This window comes from Caloenas nicobarica, chromosome 1 (genome assembly GCF_036013445.1).
Source record: "Caloenas nicobarica isolate bCalNic1 chromosome 1, bCalNic1.hap1, whole genome shotgun sequence".
Taxonomy (NCBI): domain Eukaryota; kingdom Metazoa; phylum Chordata; class Aves; order Columbiformes; family Columbidae; genus Caloenas; species Caloenas nicobarica.
Genome location: NC_088245.1, coordinates 31,392,144 through 31,415,037, shown reverse-complemented (window position 1 = coordinate 31,415,037; position 22,894 = coordinate 31,392,144). Strand labels below are relative to the sequence as shown.

General features: G+C 35.1%; 1 protein-coding gene across 3 annotated transcripts in view; it reads right to left on the bottom strand.

The window, feature by feature from the left end:
• Positions 1 to 22,894, bottom strand: part of PNPLA8 (patatin like phospholipase domain containing 8) — a 41,227-nt gene that overhangs the window by 5,678 nt on the left and 12,655 nt on the right. For all 3 annotated transcript variants that reach the window (XM_065654572.1, XM_065654575.1, XM_065654583.1), the window contains exons 6-8: positions 22,107 to 22,278; positions 18,492 to 18,549; positions 16,136 to 16,330 (exon numbers count right to left, since the gene is read on the bottom strand). In XM_065654572.1, coding sequence (XP_065510644.1) covers positions 16,136 to 16,330; positions 18,492 to 18,549; positions 22,107 to 22,278 — 425 coding nt within the window. The remainder of the gene's footprint in view (positions 1 to 16,135; positions 16,331 to 18,491; positions 18,550 to 22,106; positions 22,279 to 22,894) is intronic.

The window sequence follows — 22,894 nt, the reverse complement described above, 5'->3', positions numbered from 1 at the left end:
AGCTCCTGGCTCTGTGGTCAGTTCTGCTGTTGTGAGTATCATATAGAAGAGGCAGGCTGGGAACGGCAGCCTTCACTGAGATATCTGAAGAACTTATGACTTCATCTTCTGAAGAGCTTTTGGAAAAGAAAATAAGCATATTGACTATGTTTTTAAACAATCAAAAAGTCTGCATCCTAAAATGTTTATTACTGGTATTAAAAGGATATATTCTGTAACAAAATCCAAATCACTACCTGCAGATTCCTTAACTAACTAACTAAATCACAATAGCTAAGTTTGGTCAGAGCTACTTAAAAAGCACAGTCAATACACAGGATGCTATAGCCTGGATTTAATACTTGGAAAATCACAGGATCATTTGGGTTGGAAGAGACCTACTGAGCTTTTCTGGTCCAACCTCCCTGCTCAAGCAGAGTCATCTAGAGCACATTGCCCAGGGCCATGTCCATTCAGATCTTAGAGTATCTCCACAAATAGAGACTCCAAAACCTCTCTAGGCAACCTGTTCCACTGTTTGACCACCCTGATAGTGAAAAGTTTTCTTGGGTTCAGATGGAATTTTATGCGTTTTAGTTTGTGCCAGTCTTTTGTTCTGCCAGTGGGCACTGGTGGGAAGTGCACTGCTCCACCACCTTCATTCCCTCCCATCCTTTATTAGTACACACTAGTAAGATCATCTCTGAGCCTTGCCTTCTTTACGTTGAACAGTCCCAGCTCTTTCAGTCTCTCCTCATATGATGGTCCACTCCCTTCAAACATCTTTGTGGCCCTGCACTGGACTCGATCCAGTATGCTCATATCTCTCTTGCACTGGGGAGCAGACACCGTACTCCAGATGAGTCCTCAGCTGTGCAGAGGAAGGATCACTTCTCTTGACCTGTTGACAACACTGTTCTTAATGGAGCCCAGGATGCTGTTGGCCTTCCTTGCCACAAGGGTGCATTGCTGGCTCATGTTCAGCTTGTTGTCCACCAGGACTCCAAGGTCCTTCTCTGCCAAGCTGCTTTAAAACCAGTCCGTCCCCAGCATGGGCTGGTGCACGGGGTTATTCCTCCCCAGATGCATGACTCTATCTTTCCGCTTGTTGAACTTCATGAAAATTCTCCAGCCTGTTGAAGTCTCTCTAGAGCAGTAGCACAACCAGCTGTTGTACCAGCCATTTCTCCCAGGTTTGTACCATCTGCAGGTGCACTCTGTCCCATCATCCACATCATTAATGCAGATGTTACATAGTACCGGCCCCAGTATTGACCACTGGGCTACACCTGTAGTGACTTGCCTCCAACTGGACTTTGTGACACTGATCCCAACTCTCTGGGCCTGGTCATTCAGCTAGTTTGCAGTCCACCTCACTGTCTACATATGTAACCCATACTTTGTCAGCTTGCCTATGTTGTTATGGGAGATAAGTGTCATGGGCTTTACTAAAGTCCAGGTAAACAACAACTACTGCTTTCCACTTGTCCACCAAGCTAGCCAGAAGGCTACCAGGATGGTCAATCATGAATTCCCCTTTGTAAATCCATGCTGACTACTCATGATCACCTTCTTTATCCCAGAGGCACCTTTTGCTAGCAACATGTCAAAAAGCGTAGGTGATGAGGCCGGGATAGAATACTTTAGGAATAACAGGAATCAGTATGTCTGCCAATAAGTCTGAGAAGCATTCAGACGAGGAACTTTTGATCCAGCAAATCTCGAAAAGTATGTTCAGCACTTATACTTCAGTAAAATGATCTTGACTCCAACTAAGAAACTTTGAATTCAATAGGACTTTCTATATTAGGAATGCCTTTAAAAAAAACAGTTATAAAGGCAAAACTTAAGAAAACATTATCAATAGCAGAGACAAAGACCTTTATAGCTGTTCAAAAGCTATACGAAGAAAACATGTAAAATATAAAACAAACAAAATATTGACCAAGATAAGCATTATGCAAAAGCTCCCTATATCCTACAGCTTCTCAAACTCCCTATATCCCATACCTGACCATCACGTTACAAGAAGAATAAAAAAAAAAGCAAGTCTACCCAGGAATAGCTAAGAATAAAAAAAAGGTTTTGGAATTGATAAACATTTAACGGAAACTCCTTTTAACTACAGCTGTGCAAGATAAATAAGTAAAAACAGGATTACTGAGCTGAGGGGTTTTATTTTTTTTTTTAATTAGGCTTTCATTTCAAACTACAAAAAGCTCTTTGAACTCCTTCTGGATACTGTCCCCTTTGCTCAAAACACTACTAAAATGAATGGTCTATTCAGTGCCTATTATCCTTTGCTTATGTTTAAATTAGTTTCTACAAAGAAAACTAAATACAAGGATGTTTTTGTCCTTGATATAATTCCTGATGAATCTTAATCTAAAATCTTAATAGTTATCTTTGTGGTGCTTACTTTTTTCTTTAAATCCTAGATTAAAAACCTGCTTACCAAATAATTTCCAATGATCTTGTCAATATAATTTAATTAAAGATGTTTGCTCCAACATGGGAAAAAAATCAGTTATCAAAAGTTCAGAGTTATATAATACAAGACTACTACAATATTTTTGTAATATTGACACATAAAAGATCAAAGAAAGGTAGAGTACACATACCAAATGTATATTGTGATGATAGCCAACAGCATTGTGCAATCATTTCCATATTTAAACATTCTCCAATTTAGTCTTATTGAAAGGACAGTAAATATCCATTCCTAATAATTTTCAATTTAGACACCTTTAACATAACTTCTAACATTTATACAGATACATATCATTTTTGGAAAGTTAGAAGTAGGACTGAATAAGGCAGGCAATTGAATTTTTTCTTCCTCTCCAAACAGATTATGGTTGATAATGACCACATCCCGATCAATGTCGTGCTTCAAATCTGCTTACTCTGTTAAACAAAGATGTTCATCATATTGCTCTTTTGCTTACAATGATCAACATTGAAGCAGTAAATAACGTTTTTAGTTCAATCAGACTACTAAAGACTCAACCCAGGAATTACTGCAATAATTTATTTAATTCTGCCTCCCCAGAAACCTTAGAGCTAATTATGTCAAAGGCTGAAATTCTTGTGGAAAAATACGTCACAAGTTTTAAAATTGGTTGCAATGATTTCACATGTAACATGAATTCTAAGAAAACTGTAAACAAAGAATTTTCCAGTTCCAAGATTAAAAAATAGAAACTAACCTTTCTGATTATATTACATTATTCTCTGTCTTCATAAAACTGGACAAAGAAACCTTCCTGAGAAATATAGTAATCTAGCAATAAAGAAATATGAAAGTCAGATATAAGTTAAAAAAAAAAAGAAATCATGACATATCCTTCTTCATGCCTGCTCTTTGAACTACATCAGTCTAGTCAAAAGTCTTGTGGAAAATGCAAACATCAATTTTCTATATGCAACTCATACCTTGAAATCTGTAACTGAAAGAATAACTTACAGGAACTCTTTAAATGGCTAAATTGCTGACCAACATCCACAAAAACGTGCAAATGTCCCAAGTTCTAACTCAGGACTCAGTACTGGGCAAGTGGCCAGAGCAGACCCCTCATTCTCTGCTCTCCCATTATTACATTGTCTGTCCTTCCCTGCATCTCACCATCTCTTCTTACTTAGCCACTTCTCAAACCAATTGAAAACTCTTTCTCCACTTCCCAAACATACATGAATCACCCCTTCCCTTTTGCATTCTTCTGTGCTGCTACGGTCAGTGCACTGGCAAGTACTAGAAGCTTCTTCATATTCTGAACTTTGCAAAACCACTCCACACTTGAGCCAAATTAATTTGCTGGCAGTACACTAAACACAAAGTGCCATAGTAGGTATGTTAATGCAAGTAAGTGCTGAAAAAGGTTTTATAACTTTCCTAATGTCATCATGCAGGTGAATAGTAGGGTAGAAGGCTTTTTTAAACATTTCTAGTAAAAATAATGGAAACAGTCAACTACCTTAATCTTAAAATGGAGCTTAATACATATAAAACCAAGCTTGTTAGCAGTAATAAAGCCGAAGTCAGGGACTGGGACATCACTTTCAGGCTTTTGCCAAAGGCTTTCCAAGTGGTAAACATCCAACTGTTTTGTTTAATATTTTATCAACTAATTCCCAAGTGAACTAAAGGAAATGCTTTTTTATACAGATTTTTCAAGAACCTCCAAATGCAACTGTAACCATACTTTTAGGGCCTGCTGTTGGTTAGCCAGAAATCTAAAGCTGTAGCTAATAGTTCTGTAAGTATTCTGATAGCTGGAAAATAGTCAGAGAAGGCTTCCTCATGATTTAACTACCAGATCATAAATTATTTAAAGCAGGAAAAATGCATCTTTTGTAGGCATATGCTCCAATGAAAACTCTCTGGTGAAGATACCCTGCTTACCCAGTTCTAGGGATAAAGAAAGGCCTGGTTAAACATTCTGAACTAGATGAGGCAAATTCTACAATCAGAAGGAAAATACATTCGGAAGTCTCAACAAAAGCAAATGCTCCACACCACTTGGGAACCAGGTAGCACAGAACCCTCTGAAAATCTTGTCCCATTTAAATATTTATGGTGAATATGTATGAAGTCACTACTCACATATTTAAGTCAAAACTTTAGAAACAATTATGTAAAATCAAGATGCTGAAAAAAAAATCACTTTGAACCACGCTTTACCATGGGCAGTTGTTTCTAACAAGTTCAGAATACTCTGTACATTCATAGGCTGTCACTGCATTTCCTAATTTTGTCAGACTCAAGTTGTGACTTGTAATTGTTCTGTGTAACATCCTGTGTGCTGCACAGTTTCACCTCAATGATGCTAAGTTTAGTGAAGAAAATAATCTAGCACTGGGTGAAGGATATATAAATTAAGACAGACAAGTCTGATATTTGGAAGCTGAGTTTGGTGGCTCCATAGTAACCATTTCACCTCACTGCCTATGCAGACATGCTTTGCATTTTAGTTCACTTTTAAGAGACTTGCTCTGTTGTTTACTTTCATTGTCTTTGCAAAGAAGTGGAGACAGAATTAGTACAAAGCTATCACAGGCTAGGACAACACAGGCTATGATTCTGAATGGACTTCTGAAAAGTATTTTTCAAACTCTATGTTAAAAGCCAGCATAGAGATAACAAACATGCAGGTTAAGGATAGGGCTTATTGCTTCAAATGCGGAGTCGGAAGAGTTGCTGCACTATTACAAGGGGTTACTTCTTATAAAAATTAGAGTAAATGTTTTTAGAGTAGGTATTTTAGTTTCCGTAAGTAAAAAGGGTGTGCCTTGCCAAATCATTCTGTAAAATCAGCTCAAACCATTTACATAGGTAGTAGCAAATGTCCTCAGAGTGGAACACAGGAATGAGAAACAGGTGAGGTCTTTAACTACCTGTAAGATTTATTCATACAGACAACTTCGATTCACATTGTGACCTAGTCCTGTCATTTCCCTGGGCACTCAGTGCCATTATGAGAATGTTACTATATTCACTTAGAAAGATTTAAGGCTTGCTCAGTCAAACATCACTGGGCTGCCAAATTGCTGTTTTTAATATATGCTTTGTGAAAAAGAAATCTATACATTCAGATGCAATAAACTAGCCCCTGTGGTGTTCAGCACAAATATACTCTCCTCAATAGAAAGGTTACACGATTATCCTGTCCTGTTAAATATATACAAAAATGTTTGAAATATTACATTATGGGTCTCTCGTGAGTAATCGGTCAGTCTGGTCCTCAGTAGTACTGAGGATGGAACTGTTAAGAGGAGTTCCCAGCAAGCACAGGAAATATTTATGTCACTGCGCAAACTATTTTGAGCCCATAAAATATATGTTTTATACACATGAAACAGTACAGAAGTAGAATTGTTTCCTCTTTATCTTGGTGACAATAATGGATGGTGGTGCTAATATTCTAACAAATCTCTGTCTAAAATGTACAGTGCACTAGAACAATTAGTTTTAGCTTCATTCTAACGGTGAGTCTGATCCACTTTCCTGCAAGAGATATGAGTGAGGAAAGGGTTTTTTAAATTAGCTAGCTTTCTATAAAGCATACAATGACCTACAGTTATATCTTTCTAGAAATATTTCATGCAATTTATGTAGAAAGATTCACCCTTGCTTCACAACCATGCTAATAGGGATGGTATTGGGTCAACTACATACAATTTATAATGTATCCTGCACTATGCTGATTCCCACAGGCCTCAATTGGTGACAGATATTAATGCAATCCTCATATACACCAAATTTTTAACAATTCCAGAATGAACTGATTCTGTTACTTAAGGAGAGGCAGAGATGCTCCTTTAAATTCCTCAAAGAAACATCTTCTGCTCATTACTTTGCAAAGCCATCTCAAAATTATGATTTCCCTTCAGACACTAGAAAAACGAACACTGTAGAACTGTGACAAGTAACTGCTCAAGTGCACACTGAAAAAGGGATTCCCCTTGAAACGGCTAATGGAAACATTATTTAGAAAATGTTTGTACAGAGAATGAAAATTAAATGCTTCTGTATTTATATTACTGAATGACATCAATATTAAAATTTCCATTACTGCTGTCCTTGACAGTTTAAAAAAAAAAATCAGAAGGTATATTAGCTGCATTTGTACTTCTAATACACCAGTTGTGAAAAACACCCACAATATCTGAGATCACATTAAATAAATAAAAAAAAAAATCTAATAAGCTTTGAAAGTTTATTGAAAAGCTTCCTTTTCTCCCATACAGTATTTATAATTTTCTAAAATTAGCAACACTGCAATACATTGTTTGTATACACACAAATTTTATGCTTAATGCTTCTGAGAACTATCAATATTATTGCTATTTTAAGCTAATAATTTAATAATATATTTTACATTATTCTACCTCACATCAGCCATGTTTGCTCTTGACATTTATATAGAATGAATGGTCGGCTGAGGTAGATTGCTAAGTGATTATCTTAAATTATTAACTCATCCCAGTGAGTCATTTATTCACTGAAAATGACCAGCTGCTCTGAAGACACTACTGAATTCATGGCTTTATGTCAAATACAGAAAATGTACTCTTACACTATACTGATGAAGACTTGGTAAGTATTAGCAGGCATCATGAAGAAAGAATTATTGGGCAATAAAATATATTGTCATTAAAGCAGAAGCTGCGCACTGCAGATTTAATTACATGAATTCTGCAATGAACAACAGGACACACCACCAAAATAGTATTTAAACTGTGGTTCCCAAATGATGAATTGCCTGTAATATTACAAGAGAGGATCATAGTGTGCAACCTAAGAGAAAAAACTGGCCTGTGGTTGAATCTATACCAGCCCTAAACACAGAGCCAAGCTCACGTTCTCCATAGGACAGGGCTGTCAAACTCATTTTCACCAGGGGCCACATCAGCCTCGCGGTTGCCTTTAAAGGGCCAAATGCAATTTTAGGACTGTATAAATGTAACTGCTCCTACATTTAACTACATTAAATGTAACTACTCCTACTACATTAACTACATAAATGTAGGAGTGATGTGGCCCCTGGTGAAAATGAGTTTGACACTTCTGCCATAGGATACTTGTGAAGCACAGGCAAGGTTCAAGAATACACCAAAAGAACCCAACAAACAAAAAAAGCAGCTAAAAAAACCTCATGGATCTAAATAAAAACCTTAAGGATTCAGATGACACTAGGGGGCTCAAGTCTGGAAGGTTTGTCCTTTCTGACAACATTAACTTAAGAAGCATATAAAAACTCTATTTGCTATGAAGGGATTTATCAGAATAAGGCAAAAGCCCTTGTAGTTACACAAAATAATCACATTACTATAAAACCTCCACAAGTGGGCAAGAAATCCCAGATCCAGAGATATCCCAACCCTTGTGAAAGCCGACCATATTAGAATTTCAACATTTCAAAATTATTTAAATTTCATTTCCCAAGCTAACAATGTAAATATTCTTAAGACTCAATATAGTTTTACATCAATAACTTGTTATTAATATTATTTACTCATATTAGTTTTGCCAACTATTTGGTCTACACTTTTAGCCGTCAATTTACTAAGGAATAGTAAAATGACAGGAAATTCAAAATGCCTTGAGAAAAATATGAAGAATAAGACTAGTAATGACCCACAGGGAATCCAGATGACTCATATTATTGGATATACACTGAAAAATGCTACTCAAAACCTGCTGGTCATCTCTCTGTTTAAAACTGTACAATAATCAGAATGTTGTAAGCTAACTCTACAGACAACTTCTAAAAGTAAATATATTACACACACTCTATGAATTTATCTTTCATATTGTAATTTCAAACTGAAATTGGATTTCCCATAAAACCCTGTTTTATAAAACTATGTCAGCTATTTAAATTCATTAAGACGGTTTTAGTTTTTTATTTGTTGGCTCAAACATTAGAGTCCATTTCATTGCAACTGAAACAAAGCAGGTTCATAACAAAAGGATTTGATCTTAAAATGGACAAAATTTAGGAAATAAAGTGAAATAATTATTGGAGGTAATTCATGTGAAGAGTTCAGCATTTGTACATGAACTACCTAGTCTTTGTATCCACAGTGGGGGGCAGGGAAAAAGCGGAGAAAGAACTGAAGGAAAAGTTTCATTCATGAGTCCTCTAAATTAAGAAGGACATGCCTGGATGGCAAAATACAAGATGGGTTTATCAGACGGATAAAAATTGAAACAGAAAATTTTTGATGAAGAAAATCTGGATTTATAGAGTACCTTTGATACCAGATCACTGGATGTTATGAAAGATGCTACAGTGGATAAAGAACTGGCTAATCCAACTTTGCACAGTATGTCTTGGGTCATGCTCAAACACACTGAATAGTCCAGTTTAAAGAAAGATTACTCAAACAGCAGCAGGTGCAATGAAGGACCATTAGGATGATTCTGCAAGACTGAGACAGAGTGGCACATTTAGACTAATAAAAAAGGATATTAGTGCTTTCTATACACACAGACAGGTAAATACTATGAGAAAAATTAAACTAGAGAACAGTACTGGCACAAGGAGAATTTTTATCCACTAGGCAGGAATAGACTTAGGAGTGAAAATGAGAAATTTTGTGACCATGAGAAAAATGAAGAAAAATCTTGTTGAAATAACTGTCTACAAGGGTAGCAAAAGCAAAGACAGCTTTACATGTTTACAAACTACAGACTATGATGTAGTTGGCAACCATGACAAAGAACTGAATTTGACCTGAGGGAAACTGTTTCATTCTGTGCTTCCTTATCTCTCTTCTTCCCCCCCGGCTTCCAACTGAAATAATTCTAAATTCTGTACCCAAAAATCTAAAATATATCTGCTATTAAAACCAGCAGTGTAATATACCACAAGTAAAAGAAACAATGCAAGGTAAAGAATATTTTAAGAGATTGCCAACTGATTTGTAATTTGCAAAACTACTACTACAGTACAGGAAATGGGGCTTAGACATTGTGCCCTATTCGACTAGTAGGAATGCATTGGGTATTGAACTATTTGACTTTATGCATATTTTGTATAAATGGTGAAAATTATTCCTATTACAGTACTCATATGTGTATCCACAACAAGAAGAGCGCAGTTTCCTAAACTACAATACAGAAGGCAAATTAGAGGCTGGATGGTGGCTGACAAAGCATGAAGCACCAGACCACTATATATCATGAACAAGCTTTCCTTAAGGGAAGAGGTAAGAGTATATCATTAGTCCCACTACATTCTTAGGCTTTTATTTGCAATGAATATCACAAGGCTTTTTCATATGGAAACATGGCCCCATTCAAGTCAGTATTAGACAGATATAAAGCCTGGGAAAACAAAAACTACAAGCTATTGAGAATTGACAATAAATTTTTTTTTTGATCTAAGAAATGGTGGCTGGTAACATCAGAAGTTGAGATCAGCAGCCTAGGCTTTCTGTACAGAGAATACTGAATTGACTCAGCTCTTAATTTTTCACTCTATCAGCCTCCTCTGATTTTACGAGATTTGTTCTATAGCAGATGTTAGCTGGTAAACAGTGTCATTAAAGATATATGGACTCAGAAGGCTAAGCAAAAAAAAATAGTTAAATGTAATACAGTTCATTTGAGAATGAGGGGTTTTTTTGTTCGTTTGTCTTGTTTCGTTTGTTTGGTTTTTTTTTTTTTTAATAAGAACTCTGAAACTTACATTAGCTAAGCATCACTCGAATCACTGAAGATAAAAATTATAATGGATCCAAGTTAAACGCCTAAACAAAATATACTCTCCATTTTATTAAACAGATCTTCCAATAAGACCTCACTTAGGAAGTCCCAGCAGAGAATCTTGCAGGCAGTCTGCTCTGCAATAATACTATTGGTGTGGTTAACCACAGCTACTTCACAAAGGCTGGTAAACGGCATCACGTGTGTCCCCACCTTAAGAACCACTAACCAAACCTCTAGAATCCATAAGAGAAAAAGAAATGCACATATCCATGTAGCTAACACATTTCAGTAAATGCCCTCTTCCTTAAACAGGAGACAACATTGTCTCCAAGGCTGTAGGAAAATGTGTACAGCAACAAGTAGACACAAAGAAATATTTGTTTCTATCATTGTGAGAACAAGATACACCTATTAAACCACAGTCTGTATAAGCTCTGGTGCATACTGATCACTGTGGCATATCCTAAGAATGAAAAGAACTTCAATGTGACCTATATTCTATGTCTTCTTAGAGCCTGGGAAGCACCCTTGAATCTAATTTTAAAAGCTACCATGTAAAACCAATTAGGGTAGGATCCACTAAGCAAATCACTTTTGAAGGCCTCTCCTGTAACAAGCTACAAAGATGAAATGGCTTTACAGATTTACTGCCTAATAAAAGGAAAGGAAAGGTTTGAAAAACAAAGAAACTGTGTATTATCTTTTTTTAATGAAGGTGAGACTTGAAATTTTAGTTACATCATACTATTGTACTGTACATATTTTTTTATTTCTAGGTTGTATTCTCACTACACATCCTGTTATACCTGCATTATCAAAACACCACTAACAGATTAGCTGCCAGTTTAACCACTTTAGTATCTGATCTTGCTCAAAGAAAATATGATTATTTGAACACTACTATAAGTCAACACAAGCACTTTCATAAATGAAATTGTAATGCAGCAATTAAATCATGGGAAGCTATCATGGAAAAGGTGATCAAGTCCTTAGTACTAAATTGAGCATATTTTATTTTGAGAATAATCTGTAGCTTTGTTAAACTCACCACCACCACACACACAAACTCTGCTGCCCTTTTAATTAATCCTGTGGGACAAATTTAGTTTTTACTGTAAAACCTAGTAAATGAAGTGTGCATAATGATTTTGTTAAATCTTAAATTGCTCTTTAATTAACTGGCAATTTTCTCAACACAGTGTACTGCCAACTGAGGTGACATCGAGTACCCCAAATGCCTTTCACGCTGCAGAAAAAAAAAAGAAAAAGAGGAATCTACAAGAAACAACACCCCTCCATGGGAAGTAGAAAAAAAAAAAATAATAATAACAACAACAATAACAATAATAATAACAACAACCAAAACACTGCTTGTAACGGGACTGGGCAGACGTTAAGAGACCTTCAGTGGTTCATAAATAGATTTTAATATAAAAAAGCTGACATTTGTGGCAATACAGCTTCTATATTGTAATATCATGACTTAGTCTCTCTTGATTTGCCCAGTTCCTAGAGAAGCATGTTACAGGGATTAAATCCCTTTGAATGTTAATGTGTTCCTCTTTTGAACCACAAAGAATATTAATCCTCCTCCCCTCATCTACCAACAGCTGCACTGGTTTTTCCTACTTGACAGCGTGGAACCAGACAGCAAGGCCTGATTGACCTGAATGTAAATATTGCTGTTTGGTTCTGAACTGCTTACTTTTTGCAGAAATTTAACAAACCTAGCATCAGCTTATCTGCAGCACAAATAAGAATAAGTGTTCAGGCACCTGGAAATCTGTTTCTAAACAACTGCATCAGAAGAACTGCAAAAATAATTACCTGATTAATAAACTAATAAACTTTACAATCCATTTCATAATCATAAACATTACAATACATTTACAGTGACTAGTACAGGAAGTCAGACTGGAATGCTCCCAGAAAAAAGGCTTGCATGTGTGTACACAATCACACATGCATATATAAATATATATATATCTCTATTACGGAAAAGTGAGGATAAAAGCATACAGCTACAGTTCAGTTCAGGCATGATTCAAGCATGTATGTCTAGAGCCATCCACGAAATCCTTACAAATTAATCGAACTCTACATATAACTCTCATTCAACTACTTCATACAGTTTGTGGAAGGACTCCAATTTCAACCAAAGTTAGATAACATAAGAATATCCAGGCTGACCATGAAATCCACAAAATTTGCATTATCAAAATAAGTATTTTCACACATTTGAAGAGTCTTAAGTCAGATGAAGTGCCAGAGTGCTTTTCATTCGGAATTAAATGTACAACTGACCGATAAGCCAATACAAAACCTGTCTCCACATATAATCATTTAGAGTCCCAAACTTCAAATCCAGGAAACAAATCTAATAATATTTACTATCCTGAATTTACACAGACATTTTACAATAATTTTTCACATTTCAGTCATCTCCATTCTTTGAATTATTTAGAAGTATCAACACTGCAGAACCAGATTATATATAAATTAATAAGAAACTAGTATGGTTTATGTTCAAAAAAGAGATTACATTAATTAACGGAAGCTTCCAATCTATTAAAAAAAATCCTCATAAGATCATCATCTTTCTGCCTCTGTACTACAATACTGAAGCCTTTGGCATAAATTATTATTTACAATTAATGCATGCTGTGCTGATGCACTTTACAAATATCATGGTATTACTAAGAATGTCTAACAATGTTATGCTCCATTTATTTCTGTAGTTCAAAAGCAGCCCAACCTGTTAAGATAGTGTACAGGCTCTAACTGATAAGACAGAAAAGAGCAAGTATTTCCACATAAACTACAAATGGTATTATCATACATGACCTCGTTGAGGAACTTAACATGACAGTTGCAATGCACTTTTTTAGGATAAAGATGCTTAACAAAAATCTCTCACTCATATTTATGATATGAGCTATATAACTAAGGAGTAAGAGTTATTAACACAGCTTAAAAATAATCACAAAGCTATTTTAAACAGGAATAGGACTGCATCTAGGGTTCTATTTATTTAAAAACTTATTTATGCATACACATTATTTTCAATTCATCTTGGATGCTTTAGAGATAAAGCTCTTGATTACCTTCATTTTCCATTACACTCAAGAACATAAGGGTAACACTCTGCTACATGCAGAGAGGCTCTTACCCCAGGGTTAAAAGAAGGTAAATGGTGCCCAGCGATGAGAGGCAATGGGCACAGACTGAAGCACAAGAGGTTCCATCTGAACATGAGGAGAAACTTCTTTACGTTGAGGAACAAGCTGCCCAGACAGGTTGTGGAGTCTCCTTCTCTGGAGACATTCAAAACCCACCTGGACACATTCCTGTGTGATCTGTTCTAGGTGAACCTGCTTTAGCAGGTAGGTTGGACTAGATGATTTCCAGAGGTCCCTTCCAACCCCAACCAGTCTGTGATTCTGTAATTCAAGGTAGCTTGAATGTGCAGTGGTGGATTTATAATCTGAGACAGAAATCTGCATGAAGACAGTTATGTAGCATTTGCCATGTAGCACCTTGCTAGCCAGATGTCCATAAAAATAACCAAACCAAGCACATTCCACAAAAAATAGATAATTATCTGGAGAAAGAAAAGCACAAAAGCATGGAAGACATGAAAGGTGACAACCTTTGGACTCTAAAAGTGTTTACATATCATGCTTGGGTAGAAGAGAGATTTTTCAGATGATATGAAAGTTTAACTCAGAAAATTTAGCATCTAGTTCTACTACAACAAATAGTTTTAGTACTGAAAACATATTTAGTTCTTTATGGCTTACAAAGGTGAATTACATCCTATGCCCTTGCTTTCTAGTAATTAAAATATGTCAAATAGAAAAGAATGACAAGTTTGCAGAACAGCATTGGTAAGATCATATGGAATGGCTTTGTCCAAAGAGTTTAGAGTAAGGAAAAATGAACTAGACTTTGTTCTAGCTCTCTGCGTCTCAGAATACTGGATCTAATCTCTGTTAACACCTATTATACATTCTCTAGTCTGGTAAATCGGACTTAAAAGTGAATATAGACGAAATGAATATCCACCTTACTGCATTTCACACAAGTCTGGCAATTCTGAAACTATGTTAAGACAAATAATTTTCTAAGCACTGCACAGAAGTTAAAAATCATGTTGTTTATTTAGCTATTCTTCATACAGAAGCACAGACAGATGTACTCTCAATTCAAGGAAAGAGGGGGTGGAAAGGCGAGAAGAGCAAGTAAAGTGCTTCACATAGCTTAACACTGACCCATTCAAGCAGCTAAGGAGCAGCCTGGAACAGCTCCAAAGGCTAAAACAGCTCCCTTTCCAGTTTTGCTTGGTCAGATGGAAAATGACCATGTTTCAGGATTTCAAGCAGTGCTTAGGCTTGGAATGTCTGATGTGTTACTCCATTTTTAGCTTAAAAAAAAACCCCAACAAAACTTATTTGCTTATTTCAGGTAGTATTTAATTAAACTGCTTTGGGGATAACAAGATGTACCATATTGGGGCAGTTAGGGGGTAGAGGGGGGAAAAAACAACCAACCAACCACAACAAAAAAGACCCTAAAAAAAAAAAGTGGAAACAGAATACAATGGAAGAACCCTCAGAATCTGACTGATGTAGGAGCACCATCCTGCCCTCCAGGGGAACCCTTCCCCTTCAACCTCCAACTTTTATATAGCTGAATATAACTATTCCATATGCTTATAAATGTTAATTCAAAATACGGAAGTATGCTGTTTTTTCAGATCAAATTCTAGCTGTTTCTCTGTATCGATGCTTTATTTATTATTTCTTAAGCTAATGAATTTTTCACTATTTCATGTTATACTCCTTATTTATCTGTTATGTCTTTAAACTTTAGTATTACTTATGCATATTACAATGCTAATGAGATTACACAGCCTTTAAATGGACACCATGAGAAATTCTGTATGTGATCCAAGTTCATTTATTACTCAAAATACATTATTATTGCTTTCTAGTATTTAAGGCTAATGCCATAATATGAATTAATACAATGGAAATGTAATAGATGCTTTATTTAAATCTAAGTATAGAACCCTATACTGTCTTTGTTGAAGGTCTCGGGTTCAGTCACCCGTTGCAGTCCTTTCTACCACAGATCTGCAACAGATCTTTTAAAAAATAAATATTAATAGTTTTAAATTAATATGTACTGTAAAAAGGATTCTTTCAAAACTCAGAGAACTGCAGAACAAGAAAAGGGCATTGAAGAACAAGAACATAATGGTTAAAAAAAACCTAAAGAAATTAATTTACCTTGCTCTTTACTAGCCAAAGTTACCAACAGAAGCTATAATACAATAAACCAGCACACACTGTTGATAGGAGACACTGCTTTATCCTCAAGGGAATTTCTTTTGCAGTTGTCCTCCGAGTTTAACCTTACTGCTGTGGCATCTCTTATTCTTTTTACTAGCTGAGAACCAGGGTTCAGTTTAATCAGCTACCAATGGAAAGAATTAAAAGTAGACTGTAAACTGAAATTATGCATTAATAAAAGGAACACTGAAATGCATAACTTGATTTTTTCCACACTTAACAGTATTGTTAGATTTTAAGTCATACCATCTGTTTAGTAAAATAATGCTCAGTGAAATACCAGTTGTAAGCAGGAAGTCAGAAGTAATTTACAACTCGTATAAGGTTTCATTCCAGGCAGAGAAGAAAGGAACAGCAGAAGAGCTGAAGTTCGTATTGAGAAGACTAAGATTTTTTTTTTAAGCCTATACCCCTTCTAGTTCTTAAGTACTATATAAGCAAAATATTTCCTTTCTTACCCCCATCCATCCTAGATTTCCCTTTTGCTACCAATTTATTTGCTTAGTTATAATTCAGAAATTCAGACAGTTTTTTTCTCAAGTATAATATTGGAAAATATTTACTAAAAGAGAAGATTTCAACTTACCTGATGAAGATCATTGCCCAAAACATATTCCTGAAAGTAACCCGGTGCAGCAGATGATGCTCTAATGGCCTGCCAAAGTTTATACTGACAGCCTCCAATATAATGAGACTTAACACCAGGAAAATGATTGTAGTTTCTAAAAACAAATGCTTTCAGTGGTGTTCCTCTGCTTACAATGGTGCTTACTGCAGCTACCTAGTGAGTTAGGAGGAACAAAAATTAGTCATATATATGATGATGATGATAATAATAAAAACAACTTCCCACAATATGAAATTCAATTTATACATCAAATGCGTCTCTGGAATCCTACTTGGTTTACTACTTACTTACTTTTTCATAATGCATATCTAAATTTTAAAAAGCAAAAGTAAAAAAACAACACCAAAACAAAACCCCCAAAACACCACAACCAAACTTCCTAAAGTAAATGTTATTTTTAACCTGAAATTATTTGTTTCCACTGGCTATTCTGTTTCTACTAATATCTATCCATTGATAGTTAAACAAAAAGCTGATGTCATCTATATGATTTTAAAATGTTTTGTCTTTATGAATAGTAGTTTGTTCTCAAAAGTCCAGCAATGCAACAATGCACTTAATGCAAATGACATTGGAAACGCCAACCGAATTCTTTCTCCAAGAAAATGATTACTTAATGTTGCAATGTAAGTTAAAGGATTGGAGGAAGTATCTCTCCCAAAGGAAAAAAACCTAAAGAATCAAACATAAGTCTTTCAAGGTTCTTTTGTAAAGACACTGAAATGCCATTAAGAAAAAGTCATATATGTAAATCTAAGCGAAAAGCCAAAATGGTATTTCCATAAAACAAAACGTATGACTGGAAGAAAAAAATAAAAAAAAAAAATCACATATTACAGATATAATCACACAAGGTGAGAGTACCTATAGTTATGGGTGAGTGTTACAATGTGCAAGACCTTTCAGTGATGATGCACCCAGCCTGGCTGGCACTGTTAAGAACACCACTCTTCAGCAGACAAGTGGGTGTACGATTCTATTTTGTTTACTATTTCAGAGAGTAGGGTGTTTTTGTGAAACATTAGTCAACAGCACTAGCAGCTGATGGTGTGATATCACTGTATTCGTTTCCATTCTTCAGCTACGTAAATTAAATCATTTAATTCACAGTAAGTCCATCCTTATTGTTCTATACGACAATGCAGAAACACCACACATACATGACTTGTACTGTCATTGATGGAGGAAAAGTTTCCTGGTCTTGTCAAAAGAAAGGTTTGTTTCTAAGCACTGATAGATGCTTGAATTTATTTTTGGTAATACTCATATACACTTCCACTTCATGATGCAGTCTAAAGTGCTGAGCACCTTCTAGAAAAATCCATCTCACTATGAATTTCACAGCAGAGAGCACACAACTGCTTGTTTTATTTCTATTTTGCTGTTCCTTGTAAAGAGTGCCAGCACTGCCAGCACTACAAAGCTATTACTGGGAATAGCTAGTTTCAACTCTATTTATATTCACATTTTATTACTGAAGAACATGGAAGGAAGCCAAAGATCCCGGTTCAAAGATAACTTTCAAGTCAATGTAGGATAGCTTCTCTCTCAGAAAGCAACATACCACTCCAGCCTTTTCATGTCCTTGTTTTAGACATGGGCTAGGAACGCAGTCAGTCAAGAACTTGTTTCTATGTTTAGAAAAATGTGAATATCTTCCATTTAACAGTAAAGCATTGAATACAGTGCTATGACACCAAAACACCTGTTAATTACAGATTGTTCTGAAATATGTGCTATCATATTTCTCTTCTTTCTTCACACCCTATCCTTCACCAAGAATAAAATACCCATGCTTTCTCATCTTCCACTCTCGTGCTGTTGCCGTATATAACACCCTCCAATTAATTGGTGCCGTTTAGACCATACAGGAAGAGTAGAGATCTCAGGGTCTATGAATGTGACTGGAGAAAACCTGGTAATCCAGATAAAGTGAGGAGAAATAACAATAACAGATCACAGCCAACATGACAGGATCTCCAGATATTAGAATGCTCTTATATGAAAACACAAACTTTGCACAACTTCAAGAAGTTGACCTAAGTATTTCTCTGCTTACAAGCCTTTTAACATCTCTGAAACATATTCTAACTTAGAGTATTAATTAAAATAGGAGAAATTACTGCAGAAATTTAAGAATCTCATGAATTTTTATCCTTTAAAAGCATGCGTTCTCTCATATGGAAGCTTGAAGACTGTATCAACACTCATGCCGTTTACCCAATACTCTTCTTGGGATAGTACTTTTACTCAGAACTCTTAAAAGTACTTTTGGAATACAAAATTCGTATTTACCTTAGACAACTGTACTAACCTTCGGACATTTGGAATTCCTTGCAGTTTCAATCATAAGATTTGAGCCCATTTTTTCTCTGAAAATTGAAAATGGTCTATCAGTTTAGCATGAACAAAAGACATTCTTATCATCCTTACTTCTGAGAACCTTGCATTTAAAAGATGTGACAGTAGGAAGTAGTGCTTCCACTCTCAAAAACACCACCTTTATCAATCTAGTCAGGTCAGAAAACAAAAGAAGCTTAAAATGTCAAACTGAATTATTTCTTCACATCTCGTTTCTTATGAAGCCAGGAACTGATGCTTCAGAGTAGGTACAAGAAATCCTTTCAACTACTGTGCAACTTTAGACATTAAGGTCTAAAGTTTAATATCACCTCCAAATTTATTTTCGTTTTCTTATTAGCATTAATACTGTAATAACTTATTATAGCAATGTCTTTGTCAAGCCACACTGTTCAATCACCTTTACCAAAGTCACAACACAACTCCACAGTTTATACACATACTGTGTTAAAAGAGAAAGAGTTGTAATTTTAATTTTATTGAATAATTCCTTGTTCTTTGAAAACAGAAATTCTCAAGATATCTTGCTATCTCAATTTACCACTTGTTTGCTTTTTTAATTACAGATAAAGAGTCCTAATCTCTTTGTATGAGTAGTCTTTAGGTCAGTGGCTACTTTTTATCAATCTTAGAACAGAAACATTCTCTAAAATGGGGTAACTGGGACTGTAACTAGTATTTTAAAAGCAAATGTATTATGGATTAATATAACACCAGTATAACATTTTCTATATTTTCAATCCCAACTGTCACACACTGAATCATCTTGTTTGACCACAAGCATACAGATGTTTCATTAAACTGTCCATGACAACAACCAAATGGCTTTTGATCTTGAAGTTAATTTAAATTCTGTAAGCATTTTACATTTTCCACTCATGGGTTATTATTTTACACATAATTCCATTTGCCATCCATTTTTTCCATTTATCTGCTTTGTGTCTGTCTGTCTGTGACCTATGTCCTCTAGACATGACCTACCTAAACAACAAGTCTCTTTTATAAATGTTGCTCTTTCACTGCTTTGAGTCACTATTATTGCAACACTTATTTCAATAATGCTAGGAAGAACATGTTGCCAAGCACAATGGGCTACAGCCAGGGTGCAATCAAACAGTCTGGAGAAAGAATTCAATTTGAAAGGCAAAACTGTAACTTTAACTCCCTTCTAACAACCAAAGTAGCAGGAAACTATGACACCTTTACCAAACCTACAAGAGACTTTTATTTCATGTTCAATAAGGATACAGAACATCTCACTGATAATATTGCAAAATCTGTTAAGTATGTCTGGAGTGACTAAGTGGTACAAAACACGTTGCCTGTCTAGTCACTGGAAAGCAGTCTCAATTTATACTTCAATTTGCATAACAAATACCAGTTTGAAGTATTATTACATGTAACCCCAAATATGTGCATTATCCATTTTCCTGTCAGAGACCATGTAACTTTTACCCTACCCTCTCTACAGTGCTTGACTGCTTCTCAGGATTACAAATTCCCAGGATGGGATTTCAGTTAGCTTGTGCAAAGCCCTAGCTGCTCATCAAATTTCTGCAATAGTTTCTCTATACAGTAAAAAATTAGTAAATTGTATATGTAAATAACAGTTGAAAATCAGAAAACTTGGAACTATAAGCCAGCTTCTTAGAAATGCAATTCAATATTGCATCACATAGACTCATATATGGTAAATATAATTTTCTGAAAAAAATAATAAAAATAACTGATTAAAACCACTCCTCAAACTGAAATTCAAAGAATACATAAGAAGAGTTAAAATAAACATATATATAAGAGATAAAATCAATTCCCTGCAGCACTTAGAATAAAAAGTTAGTTAACAAAAATTAGTTGTCATTTTCTGAAATGGAATTTATAATACGCCTCATGAATGCAACATTAGCTTAATTATTTTCAGCAAGAATACTTTCTGACAGAAAATAATCTCATCAATATTATGGTAGGACTAAATGTATATTTGCATGACTGTATATTGTAAGTGGATACCCCCCCCATTTCAAGCAATGCTGACAAGTATACTACCATTTAACCAAAAGAACAACATTCAGCACAAGTAAGGCTTTTAAATTTAAAACAAAACATAAAGCAGTTTTCCCATGCAATGACTGAAAGTTAGACCTGATGTTCTTATTGCCATAAGGACATGCTATATATCCTTTCTATTCCCTTCTTAGTTTAGGTTTCCACACCACAAGGAAACCTGCAGGAATCCCTCATTTTCAATAAAATGATGTGTAGGCATAGTATCTTCCTTCAACAGTGCAGAATTAGGTCAACGAAAACTCGTTTACTGATCAGTAAATTTAATTTTTAATTTAATCTATGGATAATATAGTAACTGCCTGGTTTCTGTCCACTGTACAGGAGGAGAGCGCTTTACCTCTCTCATGGCTTACACGCAGCTACCGAGAAAAACGGCGCTTTAATTAAAGGTATATAAAATACTTTCACATGAGGTAATTCTGATTTTCATAAGACTTCTTTGAGTTGGGCAGAGGAAAGAAGGAGAGAAAACAGAGAAAAATCTCATTTCTGAAAAAAAGAGGAACTCTAGATATCTGAGAAGAAAAACTCATTATACTCATTTGATAAATAAATTTATTCATAAAAATATGCAAGAGCACAGAGAAAAAGTACTTGGAAGCCTCCCTCTCCACTTCAGCAAAATGAGATGATTAAAACTCAGGCAGCACAGTTATTCCCACTATAATGTTTAGAAGAAACTATTTCAATCCCACAAAACACATTAACCGTCTTCCCAAAGGAATTTGTAATTACTTATCCAAAGTAGCTCTTTACCATCTTCTGTTTGCTCTCAGAGAGTATTGTTTCCATTCTCTCAGCAGCAGTGCCAGCTGAGACTGCTTGGAAAACTATGACATTGGTTTGCTAAAAATGGAACTATCAATATATATACAGATGAATAAAGCTCAGTAAGAAACTTGTAATAAATATTAATAACTTCTTCCAGTGACTTTTCCTAAATATCCATTAATGCACTTGTATATATATCTACAAATAAATACCACTTCATTGGCAACTTTGACACAGCACATTTTTTTTTCATTGCAATCCTTACAGCTCATTTACCTTTCCAAATAAAGGGGCAATGGGCAAAACCCCTCAATATAGCAGCTAAAATTAAAAATCCCTGCTACAGCACATTATTTCATTTCTCACCATGTCTCCTAATAGGAAAAAAGGCACAGCAGGTGGTTAGTAAAATTTGTAGCAGATCTATAATGAGTCAGATCAAGCAGAGCTGGCAAGCATACAGGAGTATAATCAGAAATCAGCGCACTAAAGCTTATTTCATTCCCTAGAAACAGAAATCATTACATTAAAGGCTTTCAAGGTTTTGGTAAATATGAAAATAGCTATTTCAAAAGAATGAGAGTATATGCTAATCCTTTCTAGTTTTAAGAATTTGCTTACCAGTCAGTGAAACAAACAAACAAACAAACCCCAAACAACAAAACCCAAAGGCTTTCAGATATTATATATTAATAAATTATTTTTCAACAGATTTTTTTTTTTTACTTACTTGAGTATTTTTTCCCAGATATCACTGTCATAAAAGGCATGGCTCCAACCCATTTTGACTGTTCCAACAATGACATTCTGCTTAAAAACATCTGATCCTAACTTGCGATACAGTTCTTCACAATCATCCAGCGGGATTTGGAACAACCCCAACATAAAAGCTAATATAGCTCCTGAAAAATAAATATTTTGAAATGTAAAATATAGCCTGGAGTAAGAGTATAAAGATGGATTACCATTTAATGTAGTTAATAGGTTAGCAGAATATCTATCTTGAAAAGGGAAGACCAATTGACATTTATAACACTAAACCCCTGTTCAAAGATCACAAACTATGTTCTAAAAGAATGTATACAAGATAGGAAGAGTCTACTTTCAAAAACAGAACTATGAGGAATTGACCAATGGCATTATTTCATTTTGCAGATTTCATCTCTGCAAACACATATATGGCAGAAGGCAAATTAAATCCACTTTATTTGGAAAGAGAAATGAGTAAGAGAAATCTATGCCATGGTATTAAAAATATATTTGGAGCATTACTTGTTATCTGCTAAAGTCTAGGAAAATTTTGTAAAAATAAGGTACTTTTGACTAGTTTGGAATACATTTGGTTGCAACTATGTAAAATAAGTCATTCATACGTACTGCCATCTAGTGTGTGCCTAAAAAAAAAAAGACGACCTACCTTTATAGGAACAAAACAACGGTATCCAAAAAGCAGAATACCATTAAAAAGACTGTAAAAATACAATTAATGCATCACCACAATTCTTAATAAATGGAAAG